A 22151-nucleotide genomic window follows, 5' to 3' on the forward strand; every position below is an offset into this window, starting at 1 on the left:
AGAACCCTCTCAGCAGAGCCAAAAAGAGCATTTAAATCAGGAATTTTCTGTCTCTGGATGGGTTTGGGGAGTCTGGCCTTGTTTATCCAGGGATCTGCCACCAGTGGGGTCATCTCATGTGGATGGATGGATGGATGGATGGATGGATGGATGGATGGATGGATGGATGGATGGATGGATGGATGGATGGATGATGGATGGATGGATGGATGGATGGATGGATGGATGGATGGATGATGGATGATGGATGGATGGATGGATGGAGGGATGGATGGATGGAGGGATGGATGGATGGAGGGATGGATGGATGATGGATGATGGATGGAGGGATGGATGGATGGATGATGGATGGAGGGATGGATGGATGGATGGAGGGATGGATGGATGATGGATGGATGGATGGATGATGGATGGATGGAGGGATGGATGGATGGATGATGGATGGATGGATGATGGATGGAGGGATGGATGGATGGATGGATGGATGATGGATGGATGATGGATGATGGATGGAGGGATGGATGGATGGATGGATGGATGATGGATGGATGGATGGATGGATGGATGATGGATGGATGATGGATGGATGGATGGATGGATGGATGGATGGATGGAGGGATGGATGGATGATGGATGGATGGATGATGGATGGAGGGATGATGGATGGATGGATGATGGATGGATGATGGATGGATGGATGGGATGATGGGGTGGGAATTGCTGCAGATCAGATGGCTCTGGGCAGCCTCACTGGGGTTATTTTGAGGTGTTTTTTGGGGCTGTCACAGCTTTGACAAACGCTGATTTGACACACCCAGGTCCCTGTTATGAGGGAGGACCAGACAATTTCCAAGCTTCAGTCACCTCCATCCTCTCCAGGAATGGAAGGGGCTCTGTTGGGTTTTCCCTCACCCCAAAATCTTCTCTCACCTGGTACAAATATTGCCTGCCTCAATCCTCGGTGCTGAGGGATTTAGGGCTGGTGTGAATTCCTATTAAAATTCATGAAGCACAACAAAAGAGGGTGGTGAGACCAACAGCTGCTCGTGAAGAATTGCAGCCTCTCATTTCTGGTCTGGCAGAGTTAAAAGCAGAGCAGGCTGGAATCAGGCATGGCTTGTTTGGGTTTTTCAATAAAACCCCATCAGATCTCCTGTTCTGGCAAAGATTTGAGCTCAGGCAGGGACATTTTCAACCAAACCTTGCTCCAAACCCCGTCCAGCCTGTCCTTGGACACTTCCAGGGGTGGGGAATCCGCAGGTTCTCCTGGCAGAGAGGGAGGAATCACCCTCAGGATGATCCAGAGGGAAAATTCCCCAGTGGATTCCCTCACTCCAGCACTTGGTACTTGTGTAACCCCACAAACCTGCCTCTAAAATGCCTCAAAATGTGAACACACCGCAGCAAAATCATTTTGAGGGCCACAACCAACTGGAATTACTCTGAGGAGCTTTGGCTCTTCTTTTCCAAGGGGCCGTGGGTCATCCCAGGTGGAAAAGGAGGGTGAAACTGGGAATGTTCAGTGCAACAAATGAACCAGCTGGGGCTTGAGAAGCTCAAAATAGCAGCGCTCCCCCTGCTCTGCACATTTTAACACCCTCATCTTCTTACTGTGCAAAATAAGCTCTTAGCTGGAGGAGAGAGGGCTTTTCTCTAGATTAAGGCTAAGACCAAGCAGGGAAGAGGCCCCTGAGTCGCTCAGGGCTGGCACCATCTGCTGCCTGATGAGCTTTCTCTTCTCCTTGCTGAACCTTTTTGTGGCTTTTGGGTTAATTTGTGTTGGGAAGGAATAAAAATAATAATCCCAGAGTGTGTGGCTGTGCCAGGGGAGGCTCTCAGCGAGGGGAGCTGGTGGGAGAGGCCCTGGGGTGTGGAAATCCTCACTGGGGGGATGATGATGAGGGAGACCCTAAAAGGGGGTGAAAAAGGGTTTGGAGGCTCTGCAAAGCCAAAGGTCTGAGCCACGGCTGAGCTGTTGATGTCAGTTTTGCTAAGTGCTGGTGCTGGTTGCTTTTAATTCCTCAAAATTGGAGTCCAGGGGCTGCATTTCAGAACTTGGTGCTTCCAGCTCTGGGGTGTTTTCATGTCCTGAGTATCCCTGGGATGCTGAGCACAGCCACGAAAGGGAAAGGGGAAGCAGATCCACATTTCTCAGCACTGCTTTTATATTTTCCTTCAATTTTGGATCTAAATTTTTAGTTGTGGCTCACCTGCATAATTCATCTCTGCTTCCTGAATTTTGGATGCTCCAAAATCCATTTGGGTTCTCTCCACCTGCATCCTCTCCCTCCTAACCCCATTATTCCTCTTCCTTAAGCTGCATTTTTATTTCCATTTCCCTCCAGTACACTTGTGCTGTTATTTTCTTGTCGTACCTCTGCTTGTCATGATGAGAGGAAAACAACCCTGGCTGTGCTGAAAACCTGAAATCATTCAGTTATTATTTCAGTTACTATATATTCATTTTATATGAATATTCACAATATATCCAGTTAATACATGAATTATTCACTTATTGAGAGGGGCAGGTTTTGGCTTTTGTGGGATCACCTGCAGTTCTGTTGTCCTGTTTCCCCCACCCCATTCCCACCTGTCTGCATTCCCTGGTTTTTTATTCCATTTTTAGGAACACATTTTCCACCTGGGCTGGATTTTTCAGGAGTGTTTGGAGCTGCCTCCCTCCCCCTCTTCCCAGGAAAGGAGAATTTGTTGCACAAAGGCTTCGCCCACCCTTCGTTTGGGGCAGGTTCATTCATTTTCTCCCAGGGAATGGAGCTGCTGGATGTGGAAAAACCAGGAAAAAACAGAAAATCATCAGGAAAAAAAACAGGATGTGGAAAAGCTGGAGCTGAAACTCCAGGGATGGAGAAGTCTGGGCTGGAAAAGGGAAAATCCTCAATTCCATCAAATTTCTGACCAGAGGAAGAAGGGGAGGCCTTGCCAGGAGGTGAAAATGAACAAAAATTGATAATTTTGGGAATGGGGGCTGCTCCCCTGGGGTGTGCTGGGGAATCAGGGAGCAGCAGGGTGTAAAAAACCTGCTAAAACCTCTTTGATAAACCCAAACCAGGCTGGGTTTGGGCTGTGCTTGGAGGGGCTGGGCAGCCCCGACCCCGCCAGGACTGGGGGAAAATTCTGGAAAATTCTCTGCCAGGGAAGGGCTGAGCGAGCTCATCCTGTGCCTGTGTTTGATTATTGCAGGGAAATTAATTTGGATTAATTAATTTGACCAGGGAAATTTTATTTTTTCCTGCTGATTTTCTCCCCTGCCCCAGCAGGTGCCTTGTTAGGTCTGCTCGGAGAGAGGGATCAGCCTGGGACACTCCGGAGAGAGAGGAAAAAGGTGGGGAAAAAATGAATTATTAAAGAAAAAACCACAGGGCAATGTTGATTCCAGCTGCCTCCATCCCCTCACTGCACCCCAGGAAACTGATAAGGAAATTGGTGTTTCCAAAATCAGAAAGTTTCCCTCGCACAAGTGAATGCAAACTTTGATTTATAATGGTTATTTTTGAAATACCAACTATTATTATTATTATTATTATTATTATTATTATTATTATTATTATTATTATTATTATTATTATTATTATTATTATTATTCCAGAGTCGAAAGAAATGTGATTTAAGCCTCTCTGTGGACAGGAAGCCTTGGATTTTGGTCAGTTTTACCCCATGCTTGAGAGATTTGGACTGAAAATACAAAACTTTTTACTTCTTCCTGCTCAAAGGAAGGGTTTTTAAATTTTATGAATAAAGTGCCTGAACAGGGCATCAGTTTGGGAAAGTCCAGGTTTTGGTGTAGCAGGTGCTGGGATTTTATTCCCACTTGGAAAACCTTGCTCTTCCCTCTAAACATTTTATTTTCTTAATAAAAGGATTCAGATTTAACAAAATTAAACCGAGGAGGGAAAAATTCTGTGATTAAACCAAGGCTGGGCTGTTAGGCTGGACATGGGGGGTTTGCCTCACCTGAGAGTTTAAACCTAAACCTGGAACTCTTTGGAATGCCCTGGAAACATTCCCCTCATCCTGGAGAAATCCAGGCAGGGAACATCCCCAACCCAAACCCCACGATCCAAAATCCAGCTGGAGCAACGAGGATTTATTTATCTGCTGCCCTCTCCTATCTGCATTTATTTCCTTTTCAGGCTCCAGTGAGCAGCAGGTGAGAGGTCTTCAAAATGATTCATTTTTATTATTTATTTATCATTTTAACCCTCGGGGGAGGCTGCACCTTCCTCCCCCGCAGGGAATTCAGCCTCCAGGTGCAGAGGAGGAAGGAAAACCCGAGTTTTAAACTGGTTTTTCTGCCCCCCAGCCCAACGAAAAGGCTGAGCAGGAGAATTAAGCAGCTTTGCACAAATGGGATTTGGAGCAGTTCTGGATAAACAATCCCGGAGTTCCCCGGGGTGGGGAGAGGGGATTTGGTTGTTTTGTTCCCCTCCTCTTTGGCATTTTTGTCCTTTGGGTTGTGCCTCTTTGGAAAGGGATCCGGGCTGGCTTTTCCCAGGATTTGCTGGATCTGAAGCTGCAATTCCATCCCCGGGAACTCGGGCTGGGTTAGGGCTGGAGCAGGGTTGGGATGGAAGAGCTGGGGCACAGCTGGAGGAGCCACGGGCACAGCTGGAGGAGTTGGGGCACAGCTGGAGGAGCCAGGGCACAGCTGGAGGAGCCAGGGCACAGCTGGGGCACAGCTGGAGGAGTCGGGGCACAGCTGGAGGAGCCCATTCCCACCGGGAATGCTGCAAAGGCAGGACACGGAGCAGAGAGCCTGGCTGGTGTCCCTGTGTCCCCAAAAGCCACCCCAGGCAGGGGCTGGTGGCAGCAGATCCACCCCGGAGGGGAATTCATCCCAAAGGGAATGTGGGAGCACAAACCCAGAGTCTGCACCCCTGGGAAGGTGGAAAATTGGATAAATCCCCCCAGGGAGGGATCCCTGCTCCTCCCAAGGGAAAACAGGGATGGGAGCCACGGATGGGGGCAGCCCCTCCGAAATATCCCCCTGGGAGTCAGGCTGGGGGTCTGGGAAGCGCTTGGAAAGCAGCAGGAGCCTGGAACCAGCGGGACTGAGGAGCCTGGCTCTGCACTGAAGCTGTGTGCAATCCTGGGAAGGGATAAAGGGATCCTGGAAATGGATCCTGGGAAAGGGAATCTGGAAAAGGGAGCCTGGAAAAGTGATACTGGAAATAGATCCTGGGAAGGGGTCCTGGAAATGGATCCTGGAAGTGGATCCTGGAAAGAGACCCTGGGAAAGGGATCCTGGAAAAGGGATCCTGGAAAAGGGATCTTGGAAAAGAGACCCTGGAAAAGGGATCTTGGAAATGGATCCTGGGAAAGGGATCTTGGAAAAGGAATCCTGAAAAGGGACCCTGGAAAAGTGATACTGGAAAAGGGATCCTGGAAAGGGGATCTTGGAAAAAGGATCCTGGGAAGGGACCTGGGAAAGGGAACCTGGAAAAGTGATACTGGAAAAGGGAATTGTGATGCTGGGAAAAGGGAACTGTGATGCTGGGAAAAGGAACCTTGGGAAAGGATCCCGGGAAAGGGATCTTGGAAAAGGGATCATGGAAAGTGATCCTGGCAAAGGGATCCTGGAGATGCAGCCCTGGCAAAGTGATCCTGAAAAAGTGATACTGGAAAAGGGATCCTAGAACTGTGGTGTTGGAAAAGGCATCCTGGGAAAGAAATCCTGGTAAAGGGACCATGGAAAAGGAATCTTGGAAGAGGGATTCTGAAAAAGTAATCCTGGCAATGGGATCCAGGGAAAGGGAATCTGGAAAAACTGATCTTGGAAAGGGATCTTGGAAAAGGGATGTGCCAAAGGGATCCTGACCAAGAGCAGGGCTGGTCCTGGTGGATTCCCCTCCCCAGCTGGGGCTGTTCACATCCCATCATGGATCTGCTGCTGGAGCCCAGCAGGGAATGCACAAAACTCCAGGAAAATCCAAGGCCACGCTTCCCAAAGTGCTGGCTCCCAAACCCACACCGCACAAAGCCACAATTCCCCACACCCTGCCCTTTTTCCCTGCCAAAGCCTCTCTGGGCAACGCTGTTCCCTGCAGCCCCACGAGAATTCCCGAGGAATTTCCAGCCCTGCTGGAAGGGAAGCAAAGGGTGGCTTTTCCAGACGACTCCAGAAAAACGCCTGGCGGCTTTAACCTCGTGCTAAACAACTTCTGGCCAGCGTGTAAACAGACTTTGGGTTTATAAACATGGGATCCAGGCCTTGGAGTGGGAAAATAGCTGGAGCCATCACGTGAGGGAGGATGGATCGATTCCGGCAGCCCCAGGCTGGAGTTTGGAGTTTGGCTGGGAAGGGTTTGTGTGGGAAACCTTGGGGGAGAGAGGGGGAAGCACCAGAATTTGGGGAAGGATGAGGTTGGAGAAGAGTTTCTGGTGGGTTTGGTACCCAGGGACAGGGAGGGCCCTGAGGGATCAGCTGGGATGCACATTTTGGGATCCATCTTCCCACAGGATCCCTTTTCCCATTATCCCTTTCCAGGATCCCTTTTCCAGGACCCCTTTTCCCATTATCCCTTTCCAGGACCCCTTTTCCCATTATCCCTTTCCAGGATCCATTTTCCAGGATCCCTTTCCAGGATCCTTTTTACAGGATCCCTTTCCCCATTATCCTTTTTCCAGGATCCTTTTCCAGGATCCCTTTCCAGGATCCCTTTCCAGGATCCCTTTTCCAGGACCACAGGCAAACCCCTCCACAGCCCATCCCTTTGGACTGAGGGAACACTTCTGGAATCTAACAAATATTTTTCTGCTCTTCTGATTGGATTAAATGACTAAACACTCAGTAGAAAAAAAACCCCAAAAAACAAAACAAACCCACACAACCAAAAAAAGAGAAAACAACCCAAAGAAACCCCAAAACAAACAACCACCACTCCAAAACCTAAACCAAGAAATTCCCCCCATGAACTCTCTGGGGAATCAGTAAAACCTTTGCTGGAATTTCATTTTGTAAAGTTAAAATCTTCATGGGGGAACACTGGAGGGACCCTCTCGTGCCTGCTGAGGGCAGTGGAGGAGAAGCAGGAGCTGCTGGTGGGGTCAGGGGGTGGTGGAACCTTTTAGGAATTAAATTGGTTTGGCCATGAAAAATCCCAGTGTCATCTCCTGTGGCAGCAGGATTGCTCGGAAGGGGACTTGACTTTGCTTTGGATGTTAATTCTTCTAAAAATGCCTGTACAGGTAGAGTTGTTTCAGTGCCATGAAAGGGATGAGGTGCAGCCAATTAATAATTAAGAAGGAAAATTTCTACGTGGCGCTTTGGGGATTTTGGCAGCTCTGTCCCCTTGTCCTGTGGTTTTTCCCCCGTGGGGAACAGCTCCTTCTGCTGCTCCCTGACCCCTCTGTGACCCTGGGCCCTGCTGAAATCAGATGCCAGAGCTCAGGGCAGATTTCAGGCCTCTGTTGCAGCAATATTTCCCTGCCTGCTCAGGTTCCCCCTTGTTTGGGGATATTTTTGTCAATTCTTCTCCCTTCTGCAGCTGAGGCCAAGTGCAGGGAGTTAATTCAAAGGTGAACACAGGAAGATTTCATCCACTGCCAGGAGGGAACATTAATGCTCCTACCTGAGATTCTTTCATTTCTCCTTCCCAACACCTCTCATGTGATGTTTTTGTCATTTTATTGCCCCCTTTAATCTGGAGTTTAGTTCATCTGCAATTACATCTCGCAGCATTTCAAGCCCGTCTCGCTGTCAGAGCCCAACTGAATCAAGCTTAGGATGAGGATGCCTTTCTGTCCTTTTAAAATCACATTTTTCAATTTGGCCTCCTTCCCCAGAGAGTGCTGGGATTCACTGCTCTCCTCTTGCTGCAGTTGCTGGGGTCTCACAGTAAGGTTGATTTTTAAAATGTCTTTTTGGAGGAAGAGATGAAAAACACATTAACTCTGGGATTCCTTTAAATGCCACAGTGAAAGCAATATTCTCCTTGCTCTTTTTCACACCAGCCTGGATCTGATACTGACATTTAAAATTAATCCAAATTATTCCATTATCAACGAAAAATTGGGAATTCCTGGGCTGCCCTTCAAAGCAGAGGGGTTTGATGAGAGGCAGAGCTTGGTCCCAGCACAGTCTCTGGTTTGAATGAGCTGCCAGAAACTTCCCCCAAATCTGTCAGGTGAGGAAGGATCCCTGAATTCCAGGGATTTTTGTGCTTGGGTGTCTCAGGTGCAGGGTGAGAGCTCCCAAATCCAGAAGTGGTGATGGGAACCTCAAAAAATTCCCACTTAGAGAGGGCTCCAAGGGCAGATCCTCTTTGGAACATCCCATATTGGATCATACTCACCTCAAGGGGATTTTCCAGTTCAGGATGGGAGTCCTGGGCAAAACCTGGGATCAGGAAGGGCTTTTCTCTCTTAGGAAAGGGAAATTATTTCTCCTGGGGTTAAAGGGGTGATCTGCAGGACTTTGCAAGCGCAGGTGGGCTGGGAAGGGATTGGGATCTTCCAGCAAAACCTGTCAGTCCCTCCTGGAAGTGGGAATGAGTTTCATCTGAAAATAAATCGATTTATTTGACAGGTGTGCCAAGAGGTTTGGGGGTACCCCGAGCTGGGACTGAGGGCAGAGCTCTCTGCTCTCGGGATCTGCTGTAGGAATTCCACCAGGCTGTTTGGGATGTTCCCTGCCTTCTGCACAATGCTCTGGAAAGCTTTGATTTCTTTCTGATGTGGAAGCCAGGACATCCTTAACTCTGAATTTTGTGGGAGAGGAGGAGCTGTTGTGTTCTGTGACCTCACGAGCTGCAGTTGTTCCCCTTTAAGGGCTTTTCTAACTCAATATCAGATTTCACAAAAAGCACAGCAGAAGTGAATGAAAAAGAAGGAACCCCCTTAGAGAACACTCCCCTTAATTTGCAGTTTGCACAAATCTGCACTGAGGGGGAAACGCCTCTGTGGCTCTGGTGATGAGTTTAGCAGGATATTTCAGTGCTCAGAGCTGCTGGGACAGCGTGGGACAGCCCATGAGGGTTTTCCAGCACTGCATGGCCTTGGTTTGGATGAGCACGTCTGGAAAATCGAGTGTGTGCAGGGAAGAGCCAAGCCCTGGTGGAGTCACTGGGGCTCTGTGCTGCTCTCATGGCCTGTGCATCAGAATAAAGTGAATTTTAGAAACAATTCCGGGGTTGTGCAGCCCCTTGGTGGTGGAGGAGAGCTGCCTTTTGTCCACCACAGAGATGTGGAATTTGTGTGTTCGTGGATGTGCCACTGCACGGGATGCAGAGAGGAGAAAACCTCTCACCTGGGAGAGGTTTTAACTCTTTTAAAAAGAGTTAAAAAGCATTTCTGTGCTGGAAACCCACCAGGAGAGGGTCTGAGACCACTGCTGGTCCCTGCCGGCCTCTCCTGAGCGATCCGTGCCCTGCAGCAGGAGCAGAGCCCGGTGCAGGAGCTGTTCCCGAGAGCTCCAATCCCTTCCAGGGGAGGTCGGGAGCGATGGAATATCCATGGAATACCCATGGAATACCCATGGAATATCCATGGAATATCGGCCGGGGAGCCGCTGGAAGGAGCAGCGCGGGCAGGGCAGGGCTGGGTGGGCTCGGGGAGGAGGCGCAGGCGGCTCCTGCAGGGCTGAGGGTGCCGGAGCTGAGCGGGCTCAGCAGCGGCCGGGCTCGCTGTGACAACACGGGGACAGTCTGGGGGGACCCCGGGGACACCCCCGAGGGACAGAATGCCAGCAAACCCCCGGGGTGATGCGGCTCCAGCGGGAATCCCTCCCCGGGAACCCCGGCTGGGATGTCCCCGCCACTCGGGGGGGCCGCGGCAGCCCGGCCCCATCCCCGCCCCGAGCATCCCCCGCGGGGCCAGCGCAGCCCCCGGCCCGCGGGGAAGGAAGGACGAGCCCGTCCTGCCGCGGCTTCCTCCGCAAGCCCTGCCTCGGTGCACCGAGCCCGCCCCCGGCCCTCCCCCGGCTCTCCCCGCTCGGCGCACCCCGAGCCGGCCGGGCCGGGCCGGGCCGAGCCGCGCCGCCTCCGGGGCAGCCCCCGAGCGCAACAGTTCCCCCCTCCCCAGCCTGAGCCACCGCCCCCCGAGCCCGGGGGACCCCCGGGGGACCCTCGGCACCGGCAGAGGCTGCGCGGAGGAGCCGCCGCCGCTTCGCTGAGGCAGCGCCGCTCGCAGAGCCCGGAGCTGCCCGGAGCTCCCGGATCCGCCGGTTCTGCCTCTCCCGCTTCTGCCTCTCTCGGTTCTGCCGCTCGGTTCCGCCTCTCCCGGCCATGCAGCGGAGCGCAGGGGCCGAGCCGCGGCTCCTCCCGGCCGGGCGCTGCCTCCTCATCCTCCGCCCGCGGCAGCGGAGCCGCCCCGGGCACAGAGCGCTCCGCTGAGCCCCTCCCGGCCTCACCCGCACCCTGCCGGGCATCCCCGGAGCCCCCCGCGCACCCCCACCCTCTGTGCATCCCCCAGACCCCTTTTGTGCATCCCCAAACCCCCCTTGTGCATCCCCAAACCCCTTTTGTGAATCCCCAGACCCCCTCTGTGCATCCTTAAACCCTTTTGTGCATCCCCCAAACCCCTCTGTGCATTCCCCAGACCCTTTTGTGCACCCCCTCCCCTTTTCCCGTGTCCCCCCACCCCCTTGCATGCAGCCCCCGGGCTGGGGGGGCCATGGGCACCAAGCAGACCAAGGGCTGCCAGCCGGGCAGCGCCGGGGGGAGCCCCCCGGGCCACCAGCACCGCAAGAAGGTGGCCCCCAGGGAAAGGGGCGATTTCCTGGCCTCGCTGGTGGCCAAGTCCGGCGAGAAGTTGGGGAGGGGCGCGGGGCCCGGCTTGCCCCCGTACCACCGGCGGATCTGCATGATCCAGGACATGCTGCTGCTGCTCAAGCAGGGCCGGCAGGAGGAGGCCACCGAGCTGCTCAAGAACCTGCGGCAGGTGAGCGCGGGCGGCTTTCTCCGGGGGAATTGGGGGGGAAAAAGACACTTTGGGAGCCACCCGTGGCTCTTTCGAAAGGCTGGTGGCGAGCGGGGGCCGCGCTGAGCTTTGGCTGCTCTGACTTCTCGTGGCGCAATTTTGGGGAAGTGGCAGAGGAGCTGCGGGGTGGTCGCGGTGTGGGAGAGGGGGAGATGCCCCCAGGGAGGTGCTTTGTGCTGTCTGCAGCTGGGAAACGCTGCCTGGCGCATTTTTCCCTCCCTCCCTCGCTGGCGCTGATGGCTCTGGGATTTGCAGCCTACTCGCAGCGGTTCCCACTCAACTTTCCAAAAGTTTGGTGTCTCCAGCAGCTCCGCGAAAGCGCCGAGGCAGCCGGAGCTGGCAGCTCCTGAGAATCGCCTCTTTTCTTGCTGGCTCAGAAATCCCCAGAGCTGGCAGCGCTGCTTTTTCATCTTTTCGACTCTCAATCCCCTGGTGGAGTTTTGCTGGTGTTGACTGGGGCTGGGAGAAACGAGACGCTCTGGGGGAGTGGGGAATTAATTGCAGGGAGCCCGAGAGACCTTTTGCCTTGAAAAAATCTGTTTGAGCTGGGCATGAGCTGGGAAGCAACAGGATGGAAAGTTGCTGTGAGCAAACAGAAAGGCAAATTAGCATTTAATCTTTTCTGCTGATAGGCGCTGATAAAAACACGCCAGTGCTGGGCGTTCTCAAGGCTCTGGGGTGCGCAGGGCTTGGAGGAACAGCGAGTTTTCCATGCAGGATCCATCTCCCAGCTCGGGTGTTCTCCCTGGGCTGCTCGGTGTAACCAGTTCTGCAAACTGGGAAAAGTTGCTCAGATCTCTGCTGGGCATCCGGAGCTGCTCTCCTGCCCTATGGTCTGTCCATGGGACTGGTCCAGTCTGGTTTTCTTCGGGGATTTTGTGTTTGGGGTTTGCTGCTAGCTGCCTTTTTTTTTTTTAATTTTTTTTTCTTTTTTTTTTTTTTTTTTTCCTGTTAGCATTTCCCCTCACACCCCCATTTTCTGGTCCTGGTAACTTTTCAGGGAATGGTTGTGTTGTTAGGGGCACATCCACATTTCCATTTATCCCTCTGCCCTGCAGGTTTAGGATTCTCTTTAGAGCAGCCCAGCTGAGAAATCTGAACCCTTTCGTGTGATTTGTGGGGTTTTTATAGAAAACTCTCCCCGCTTCCAACTTTGGGATAAAAAGTTGGGGATTTCACTTTTCCTGAGGTGAACGTGGTGCCTCTCTGGGAGCTGGGGATAGAATTCCTCGGGACAGTGACCTCTCCCTCTGGGATCTGTGTGGCCGTGGGGGTGAGCTTGGCAGCAGATCAGACCCAAATCTTGCACCCTCTCAGCCACGCCAAACCTTTATCGCTGTCGCAGCCCATTGGAGCTGGCACAAGGGCAGGTGCTAATTTTAGAGGGTGTTTATCTCAAACACCTCCCCAAAAAATAACTCCTGGGGCCTGCCAAGTGCCAGCAATCACTCTCGAGCTCTCCCTGGCTCCAGCCTGGGTTTTCTCAGCGATGCTCAGCTCTGTCCTCACCCTCTGTGCAGAGTAAGCCGGGATGTGTCACCGTGGATGCCCCAGTGACAAACCTGACCATGGGGAAGCCCTCTCATCTTGCAGGAGATTGGGAAGAAAAAGCTAAAAATGAACCTTAAACTGCTGGGGGAGACAAGGAACCTGTTACAGTCAGGTGCATCCCCGGCAGCGAGCGCCTCTGAAGAGCTGGCTCTGATAAAATATATCTTAGAGTGTCAAAATAGAGAACACTTTGTCCTAGATACTGTAATAGACTGCAAGCAGGTTTTTAATGAGGTGATATTAATCCCTGCCTCCAGGGAGGGAACGTGGGATGCCCCACTGAACAAATCCTGGCTGCTCCGGGGTTTTCCAGCTGGATTTTGGGAGGGGATGCTTGAGGAGGGCAGGGGTGGCTCCAGGGGACCACTTGGGTTGTCCCCACTCAGGAATCTTGCAGAGCTGAGCTCTTGGGGTGTGAGGAAAGTGAGGATTTGGGGAGAAGGATGAGCTTCCCCCTGTGGGGAGGGGTGGATGGGTGAGCCTGGTGGGGCAGAGACTTTTCCCTGAGCCGTTTTAGGGTGTCCCCTGCAGAGGGACTGTGGCTGCTCCATGTAGCTGCTGCTGTAAAACATTTTCCAGCAAAACTGGGGCTTTCCCAGCAAAACTGGGGCTTTCCCAGCAGACCCAGTGCCCTGGTGCCCAGCTCTCAGCAGAGATTTTGTTAAATCCCAGGCATTTAGGTCACGGGGAGCCTTTCCACTGACTTGAGCCAGCTTTGAGCCAGCCCAGCGTGCTGGTGAGGGGTGGGTGACAGCAGCCCTGCCTCTGGAGAGGCTCCATCGTTTTTCTTGGAGCAGGATGAGCACACGGACACAGCTGAAAACCTTTGTTGTTCAGGTCTCTGTGCCAGAACACCCTGCCCTACACTGCCAGACAAGGTTTGGGGGGCTCCCACACAAGGCGTGTTTGTGAATCAGGGCAGGGCTGCAATCCTGGATTTTAAAGCTGCTGGAGCAGGTCCTGCCCTTCCAGCCCCACCACTGTCCACCTATTTATTTAGAATTTATTTAGAATTTATTTAGAATTTATTTAGAATTTATTTAGAATTTATCCATCTTTGTCCCTCCCCTGAGGTGGGAGCTGTGCTGCTCTCCTTAAGGATTAATTTGTGTTTCTGGGAATGCCCGGAGGTTGCAAACAGCTATAAAATACTGAGATACAAGGTGATTTTTTTTTTTTAATATAAAAAGCAGGAAGAGCAGACAGGCTTTGCTTCCTCAGACAGGTCAGCAGTGGTCTCTGGTGTGGAGGCAATTTGATCCCACTGCCTGCCCCCAGAATAACACTCCTGTTCTTCCTGCTGCCAGCAGCCATTCCAGAGGGTTTGTGCTCCTCTGGCACAGCCAGGCTAATTTAACATCGAGCTCCAGAGGCACAGAATACTCATTTCTTTTTCTTCCTTTCTGCTCTGGAGCCCCAACCTTGCACTGCACAATTCAAATCCCCCAAATCCCAACCAGTGCCTGCTGCTCTCCTTGGCCGAGGTGTTTTCCCTCACGGTGCTGCAGGGAGGATGCTTTTGGCTTTAATGCAGTGGAAAGGCACTGAAATAATTAATATTTGGTTTTTGGGGGGTGCCAGAGGCTTGCTAGTCACCTGGAGCTGCAAGGAATTCCTGCATGGAATAACTTGGAATTGATCTGCCATGAAGGGATTTCCTGGGTTTAGCTGGCAGCACCTTCTGTGCTTTCCAACAAGGAGCTGCTGCAGGGAGAGGCTGAAAAATGAATTCACTCAGGGGGCACAGCACTTGTGAATCCTCTCTCAGACCCCTCACTCCATCCAGGTGGGAGAATTCCAGCCCCACTATTCCCAGTACCACCAGTTGCAGAGACAGGATAGGTTTTAACACTCTAGACTGCAGCGCTTCTTATTTTTTCCTCTTTTTTTTAAATTTTCTTCTCCCCCATACTCTTGAGTTTCAGCGGTTAGGGCAGCCAAGCCCTGTCAGTATATTAAATTCTGGGAGTGTCTCTCCTGCTGGGGAGAGGATTTGTAAAACAAAGCATGTTTTCCTCCTCGCTGCTGCCAAACGGGATCGCTTTTCCCAGGCGGGATGGGGAAGCGCTTCCCAGCGCATTACGTCGCACTCCAGGAATTTGCCATTGGTTATGGGCTCGACCTGGAGCTTTTGCTGCTGCTCTGGGGCTGGTGGGAGAGGGGAGGAGGAGGAGGAGGAGGAAGAGGAGGAGGGATCCAGGAGATTTGAGCATCATCTGCACAGGGCAGGTGAGCAGCAGGAATTGAAAGGGAAAAGGGGGAAAGAAAGCAAATAAACACCGGGGTGCTGTGGCCAGCAGCCAAATGTCAAGGTCCAAGGTGTGGCACCACCTGCCAGGTGGGTCCTGCCCTGTGCCAGCCTGACCTGGGCAGTGCTGGGGTGTGGAGGGCAGGGGAGAGAGGTCAGGGGCCCCAAATGGGCAAAACCACCACCAGAAATCGCATTTGCAGGAAAGGGCTGGCAGCAAAGTGCTGATTGTTATCTTTACAGCAGCCCAGCTGAGAAATCAGAACTGTTTTGTGGGTTTTTATGGAAAACTCTCTCCACTTTCAGCTTTGGGGTAAAAAGCTGGGGATTTTAGGGATTAAAAGAGGTGAACATGGTGCATCTCTGGGAGCTGGGGGTAGAATTCCCTGGGACTGTGACCTCTCCATCTGGAATCTGTGTGGCCTGGGCAGCAGATCAGACCCAAATCTGCTCCCCCTCAGCCACAAAACCCCACAGAGCCGTGGCAGCCCCTCCTGGCAGTGATCCAGCCTGAATCCCCGGGGTTTATCCCACAAACATCCCCTGCCGTGGGTGCAGCCCTGCCCCTGCCCCATCCCAGGCTGAGCCCTGGATTTTTCAGCCAGAGGTTGTGAGGAGCAAAACACGCCCTGAGCAGCCTGGGAACTGTGGCACAGGGGTGTTTTATTAATTAATGATGAATATCTTCATTGTAAGAGAGACTTGACCGATGGGGATAGCAAAACACACACACAAAAAAATTAAAAACACTGATGGAGACAGCTCACTTTGGGCTTAATTGACTTAATTGAGATACAAGAGCAGAGAAAAAATTCACAAGGCTTGTGGCTGGACTCTGTGCTTGCTCCTGGCCCTGTGCCACGGGGCAGCATTCCCATGGAATGGGAATTCCCAGGAATGCTGGAGGGGCTCAGCACTGCTGGGTTTGCCCCACGGGTGAATTCCTGCTCCCTTCTCCTGCTCAGAGCAGCACCAGAGCTGAGCCAGCCGGGGGGCTCTGGGCTCCTCGCAGGCTGTGGCTGCCAGCAGAGCACAGGGAGGAGGAATTGGGCAGGATTTGGGTTGGTTTTGCTCAGGTGGGAGCTGCTGGGGCTGAGGGAGGGCCCTGGCCTGGCTGCAGCTCAGGGTGGAAGTTGGGTAACGCTGCTGTGAGCGGGCTCTGGGATGAACACTCATTTCCTCTGCTTCAGGCTGCTGATGAAACCCCACCAGAGCTCCCCACAGTGCTCTTTAACCCTTGGGCTGCTGGAGCAGTGACAACAACTATCTCTGGCAGTGGTGGGGTGTTTCCTGCCCCAGAAAGGGTCTCTGGTGTTCCCTCCGTGCTCCCAAACCCTGCCCCGATGGAAGATGCTCCCTCACAGGCGTCTTTGCCTGCTTCCCATCCCTCTGCTCCTTTTCCATCCCCTGTGGGATTTGCAGGTGGATGTGTCCTGTGCCTGCTTGTCCAGGATTTCATCACTTCATGAACACCCTGGCAGTGCTGCTGCTGCTCCTCCCGGGGGAAAGGGGATTTTTTGGGGAGAGAATGTCTGGGAGAGGCGGGGTGTGATCCAAAGTGGGGGCTGGGTTAGGCTGGGCTGGGTTAGGCTGGGCTGGGTTAGGCTGGGCTGGGCTAGGCTGGGCTGGGTTAGGCTGGGCTGGGCTGGGGACACCTGGAACACAGGCTCAGGTCCTGCCTGTGCCCTCAGTGCAGACAGAAATCTCAGAGCTGGCAGAAGTTCTGGTTGTTGTTCCACCTCAGCCCTGTTCAGCACTTTCTCTGTTGATATAATAGCAGAAATGTGGCTTTTTTCCCCCCCAGGCTCTGCTGTTTTCACACCTGATGTGAAACGCAGCAGCTCAGGGCTGCAGACAGCTTGGTATGCAGCTTTTTATTTTTTTTCCCCTCTCTTTTTCTTTTTATCTTGCTTCAGACTGTGAGGATGTCTCCTCCTTGGCAGCGCGGGTGTGAGGCTGTGTGGGCACAGCCCTCCCTGCACATCCCAGGGCTGGGATGGGGGCTGAGCACCTGAAATTCAGTGTATTGGAGCTTCAGCGTTTGATGTGTTGGGGGATTTGTGGCTGTGCCCTCTCCCAGCTGAGGGAGGTGGTTATATATTAATATTCATTTCATTCTCCTACAAGAGATGTGGAAATTTTTTTAGTATTCAACATCTTCAGGTCCTGGCCAAATGCCTAATATGATTTAATGCCTGATTCCATTTCTCTTTCTCTCTGTGTGTGCGTCTCAGCCTCCTCTTTCAAATTTTGGAGAAAAGATCACTGCATGGTAAATTTAATCTTGCCTCTGAAAGGAAAAGCAAATTGTCCTTCCCAGGCCGGAGGTTTTAGCTGCAATTACTCGTGGCTCTGACCTTGCTGCTTGGAGAGCAGGAAGCGCTTGGAGCTTTCCAGCATTCTCAGATCTTTTCAAGACTCTTTATCCTTCAGACTCGGTGTCTGTCAAAGTCAGAGGCGCTTCCTTTGTGCAGGGCTTTGAGCTCTGGAGAGAGCAGCAGAGCCCAGGGGAGGGAGCTGCCTTTTCCTCCTGCCTTTGGCTCTCTCAGTGGCTATCTCATCCCTCAGGGCCTCTTTAGATCCCAATAATCTCCCCAGATGTGGCTGTCCTGCTCTGCAGAGCAGCACTCTTGCTATTGGTGGGGGAATTTCTTTATGAGATATTCCTGTGTTTTCCAGCAGTTCCAAAATCCTGTTGGTCCATGGAGGTTTTCTCTCCAGGTTTGCTCCTCCCCAGCCCTGGACCCTGCTGCTGCCTGCTGGTTTCAGCCCCTGCCCATCCCCTTTGCCTGTGGGGTTGATTTCTGAGCCCCTTCCCAGCCCAGCTCCTGCTCCCATGGTGCTGCCCATGTCCGTGAGCTCCCATTCCAGGAGATTCCAGGGAGGCACTGCCCAGCAGCAACATTAATAATTCCAGTTCTAGCAGCACTGGTGTGGAGCTGAAGGTTTGTTCATCGAAGGAGGGGCCGAGCAGCCAGCCTGGAGCAGGAGCCTGGAGCAGGAGCCTGGGGCAGGAGCCTGGAGCAGGAGCCTGGGGCAGGAGCCTGGAGCAGGAGCCTGGGTTTTTTGGAGGATGGGGATTTGAGTGCTGGCTTCTTTGGCTCCTTGCTTTCTGCTCAGCCCCAGAAAATGAGGAGATGGTGTCAGGGACAGCACCTGCAGCTCTGGGAGGTGCAGCTCTGTTTTCTGCCCTCCAGTGTGCAAATCACACCAAGGTGAGCTCTGTCCATCTCTCCCACCCCAAGGACCAAAATGCGACACTGAAACCTCCCAGGGTGGTTCCTTCTCCTCTCCTTGTGCTTTCCCTGCTGGAGCAGCACAGGGCTTTGAGCCAGCCTGTGCCTGGGAGCCCCAGTCCCGCGGCTGGGAAATTCCCAGAGCTGCCTGTTCCCCTGTCCCAGGGGATGCTTCTGGGGCTGGGATCATTCCTGCCTTGTTCTGCAGGGCTGCTCCTTCCCCCCGCCCTCCCCAAGGCCGGGATCTTGGCACGGCAGCGAAATCCCAGCAGGGAAGGCAGAGGCTGCTGAGGAGGGAGAGCGGGCTGGGGTGGGAAATGGTTGTTTTGGTTTTCCTGAGGGTTTTTCCCGGGACACCTCTGTCCCCGTTCCCACTGAGGGCACAGCTCCCGCTGGGGCTGCTCTGGGATTTGGGGCATCCAGTGGGAATTGGAGCACTGCAGGTGAGGGGACCTCAATAAAAGAAAATTCCCAAATTCCCTGCAGGAGGATGAGTGGGAGCTGCCGCAGCCTCTGCCCCAGCTTTGGTTGGTGTGGGACAAACCCCAGCTCCTGGTTCAGCCCGAGCTCCCCAAAATCAGGGCAGGGACCCCCAAATCTCTGCAGAAACAGGACTCAAACCTCTCCAAACAGCCCCGAAGCCTTGGCTCATTCCAGATTCCCTCCATTTATTTCCATTTATCCATCGATTTGGATACAGCTCTCCCCTCTCCAGAAGGAATTTGGGGGAAATCGTGCTCCCAAATGTCTCTGTGCTTTTCCTGGGCTTGCAGAGAAACAATTTGGGGTGAGAGTGAGAATGGTCTACACTTACAATTTACACCCAGCCAAAATCATGCAGGGTTGGATCAAATCTTGATTTAAGCAGCTGGGGTGTGTTGTGTGGTTTGGTGTGGGGTTTTTGGGGTTTTTTTTTTTGTTTGGTGGGGTATTTTTTGTTGTTGTTGGGGGTTTTTTGTGTGTGTGCGTTCTTTTTTTTGTTTGTTTGGTTGGTTTTTTTGGTTGTTTGGGGTTGTTTGTTTGTTTGTTTGGGTTTTGGTTTTTTTGTTTGGGTTTTTTTGTTTGGGTTTTTTTGGGGGTTTTTTGGGTTTTTTGGTTGGTTTTTTTTTTTTTTTTTGTTAGGATTTTTTTGGGGGGCTCATTCTATAAGAAAGAGGATGTTTTCCTGTTTGGTTGTAAAAAGCTGCTTCTGCTGGGTGTAATTGGATACTTCCTTTTCTGAGGAGGGAGCCTGGTGTATCTGGGGACATTTATTTAGGCAGCTGTGTGGCTGGGTGAGGAATTTTGTGTGTTTTCATTCTGGTGGGAAATGGTGAATTTGGGGTTTACAGGACTGATTGATTGATCCTTTTGTATTTCTGACTCGAGTTACAGGGAAATAAAAGCAAGTTTAAAGAGCAGAAAAGTGGGTTTTAATGTTTTTTTGGTCAGTTAATAAACTCAAAAATGTGCTGGATAAGAGAGCAGACAAAGTGAATGTCTTGAAACAGAATTTGCACTTAAAACTGGTTGATTTGTTAAGTGGAGTATTAATTGTGCATCATGAATTACATTTCTGGTCACCATAATTACAGATCTTGCTCTCTCAGGTTGAGGTTTTACTTGCAGATTGGAAAATATGCATTTCTGCTTTGTACTCCTGATTTTTTCACTGACTGAAAAAACACTGAAATTCAGTGTTAAACTGGACTAAGTGAATGAAAATCCTTGAAACTGGAACAGATTCTTAAGATCACGGAGTGAAATGTTTGAATTAACTGAAATTAAGATGTTTTCTTTGTCCTTGTGAGAGAACCAAACTCTCCCCTAAGCTGTGCTTGCATTTCACTCTTTTCTGGTTGTTTTTATCACTGACTTCCTTAAAATCATTGGCAGCCACATCCTGCCTACCTGGGCTAACAGGAGTTTAAAATTAATAAAATTAATTTTAAATTTAAAATTAAATAAAATTTTCAAATTTCAAATTAAAGCCCGACCAGAGGTTGGCGTCACCTTAAATCACTGGTTTGAAATCTGGGTGGTTTAAAGCAAATGCATTTAATGTTTAAAGCTATTTTATAGAACAGCATGAATTGAATTTTAATGGCACTGAATTGAGTCCTTGGGCAGCCCAGTCATTAATTCTTCCTCAGCGAGTTTGGGCATTTCCTGGTGATTTTGATGAGCCCAAATCTTTTATTTTTGAGTTTCTCTGGAGGGACTGAGCCAGCTGGGAGGATCCCACCTCCAGTTTGGAGCCACATGCCCAGGTGGATCCTTCCAGGATCATCCAAATTCCCTGGTGCCAGGCAGGGAAGTTGCTGTGAAAGATTTTACCTTCCAACCTTCTTCAAATATCCAATAGCAAATCCCAGCCCTGCTCTACCTGGCGGTTAAAAATCCACTGCTGCAAATAAAAACACACAAGCATGGCATAAAACACGGGAAAGCTTCATTTCTTCCCTAGATCCCCAAAACTGACTTTCCATTGTCAGGGAAAAGGTTCCCAGTTCTTTGTGAGCACAGCACTGACTGAGCCTCAGGATGGGAAATGGGAGACTTTTGAGCCACCCTGCAAAAAACAAAAAAACAAAACAACAAAACAAAACACACACACACACACACAAAAAAAAAAAAAAAAAAAAAAAAAAAAAAAAAAAAAGGATAATTTGCCCATGCTGATGGTCTCACCCATTTTCTTTCCCCATTTTTCTGTGGGTGTTTTAAGAGAAAAGGCTCCTCTCAGCAGTTCTCTTCCTCTGTGTCTCCTCCAGCAGCCAAAATGAGAATGTTTTCCCGTGTGTGTGGCATTCCCAGGCTGTCAGGGTGTTTAATGGGATCACAGAGTGTGTGCTGCTGAAAAAGAATGGAGAAGTTTCTCAGAGCCCAAACTTGCACTGGTGCAAGGCTGACCCTGTCACCTGCACCGTGCCAGATTCTCCATCCTCCTCCTCGGGGTGGGAAGGAAACCAGAGAGAAAACCAGAGGGGAATTCCAGAGGGGAATTTGGGCACACAGCAGGACCCTGGGGACAGCAGGAGCTGTCCCTGCCCTGTCTGGGACTCTGCTCTTCATCTTTGCATTGGAGGTGGAGCTCTTCACCCAAAAACAGAGTGTCACCAGTGGGGGTGATGCAAAGAGGCTGCCAGAGGGGAGATTTGATGGGATTTTAGGAAGGAATTGTGTTCCCTGTGAGGGTGCTGAGGCCTGGCACAGGTTTGCCAGAGGAGCTGTGGCTGCCCCATCCCTGGCAGTGCCCAAGGCCAGGCTGGAGCTCCCTGCTCTGGGGAAGGTGTCCCTGCCCTCACAGAGGAGTGGGAATGAGATGGGCTTTGAGGTCCCTTCCAACCCAAACCGGTCTTTGCAGAGATTTCAGGATTTGGGAAGGTGGAAGAGGTGTCTGAGCTGGATGTGCACGACATCTGCTCTCTGACATCTCCTTTCTCAGGATAAAAATCCAGTCCTTTCCACGCCATTCTTCTCTCTTGCCTTGCTGCTTTAGAACAAAGGTGGCAGCAGCCCCAGGAGCTGCCAGGGCTCCAGGTTTTCCTGGATTTTAGGATGTGGGCATCCCTGTAAAGGCCCTGGGTGCCTCATAAACAACAGAGGCTGTGGGTGTGCGGCCCTGCTCCCACGTGGGGACCAGCTGCTGGGGCTGAACCACTTCCAGGCAGGAATTCCTGGCATTTCTTGGCAGGGGAAGAATGTCCCAGAGCTGACTTTCCAGTCCATGGCATCGGCCATTCAGTGGAAAGGCTGAACCGTGGAACAGGAACAGCTTTGGTGCTTGTCCCGAGCTCTCCATGCACACCTTGGTTTTTTCTCTGGTTTTCCCTCTGGTTTCCTTCCCACCCCGAGGAGGAGGATGGAGAATCTAGCACAGTGCAGGTGACAGGGTCAGCCTTGCACCAGTGCAAGTTCAGGCTCTGAGGAACTTCTCCATCCTTTTTCAGATGTAAAGTTGTTCTCTCTCAGATGAGATGAACTCCCTGAAATGCAGTGAGGAATCTCTGCTTGGGGTGCTTTCATCTCTTGCCCATCAGCTGCTGCTCTCCACCAACACAAAAGAAAATAAATCAGCCAGACTCTTCTCCTGAAAGAAAATAAATCAGCTGAACTCTTCTCCTGAAATATCTTCTTTAAAAAAAAAGATCTTTTAGTGTTGCCGCATCGTATAAATCAACTTTATTTTCCACAAGGCC

General features: G+C 51.6%; 1 protein-coding gene across 1 annotated transcript in view; it reads left to right on the forward strand.

Moving 5' to 3' along the window:
- Nucleotides 1–10523: 10523 nt before the first annotated feature.
- Nucleotides 10524–22151, forward strand: part of LRRC75A (leucine rich repeat containing 75A) — a 58218-nt gene continuing 46590 nt past the window's right edge. The window contains exon 1 of the mRNA XM_063402567.1: nucleotides 10524–10896. Coding sequence (XP_063258637.1) covers nucleotides 10630–10896 — 267 coding nt within the window. The 5' untranslated portion in view covers nucleotides 10524–10629. The remainder of the gene's footprint in view (nucleotides 10897–22151) is intronic.

The sequence above is a fragment of the Prinia subflava genome, chromosome 8 (genome assembly GCF_021018805.1).
Source record: "Prinia subflava isolate CZ2003 ecotype Zambia chromosome 8, Cam_Psub_1.2, whole genome shotgun sequence".
NCBI classification, from domain to species: domain Eukaryota; kingdom Metazoa; phylum Chordata; class Aves; order Passeriformes; family Cisticolidae; genus Prinia; species Prinia subflava.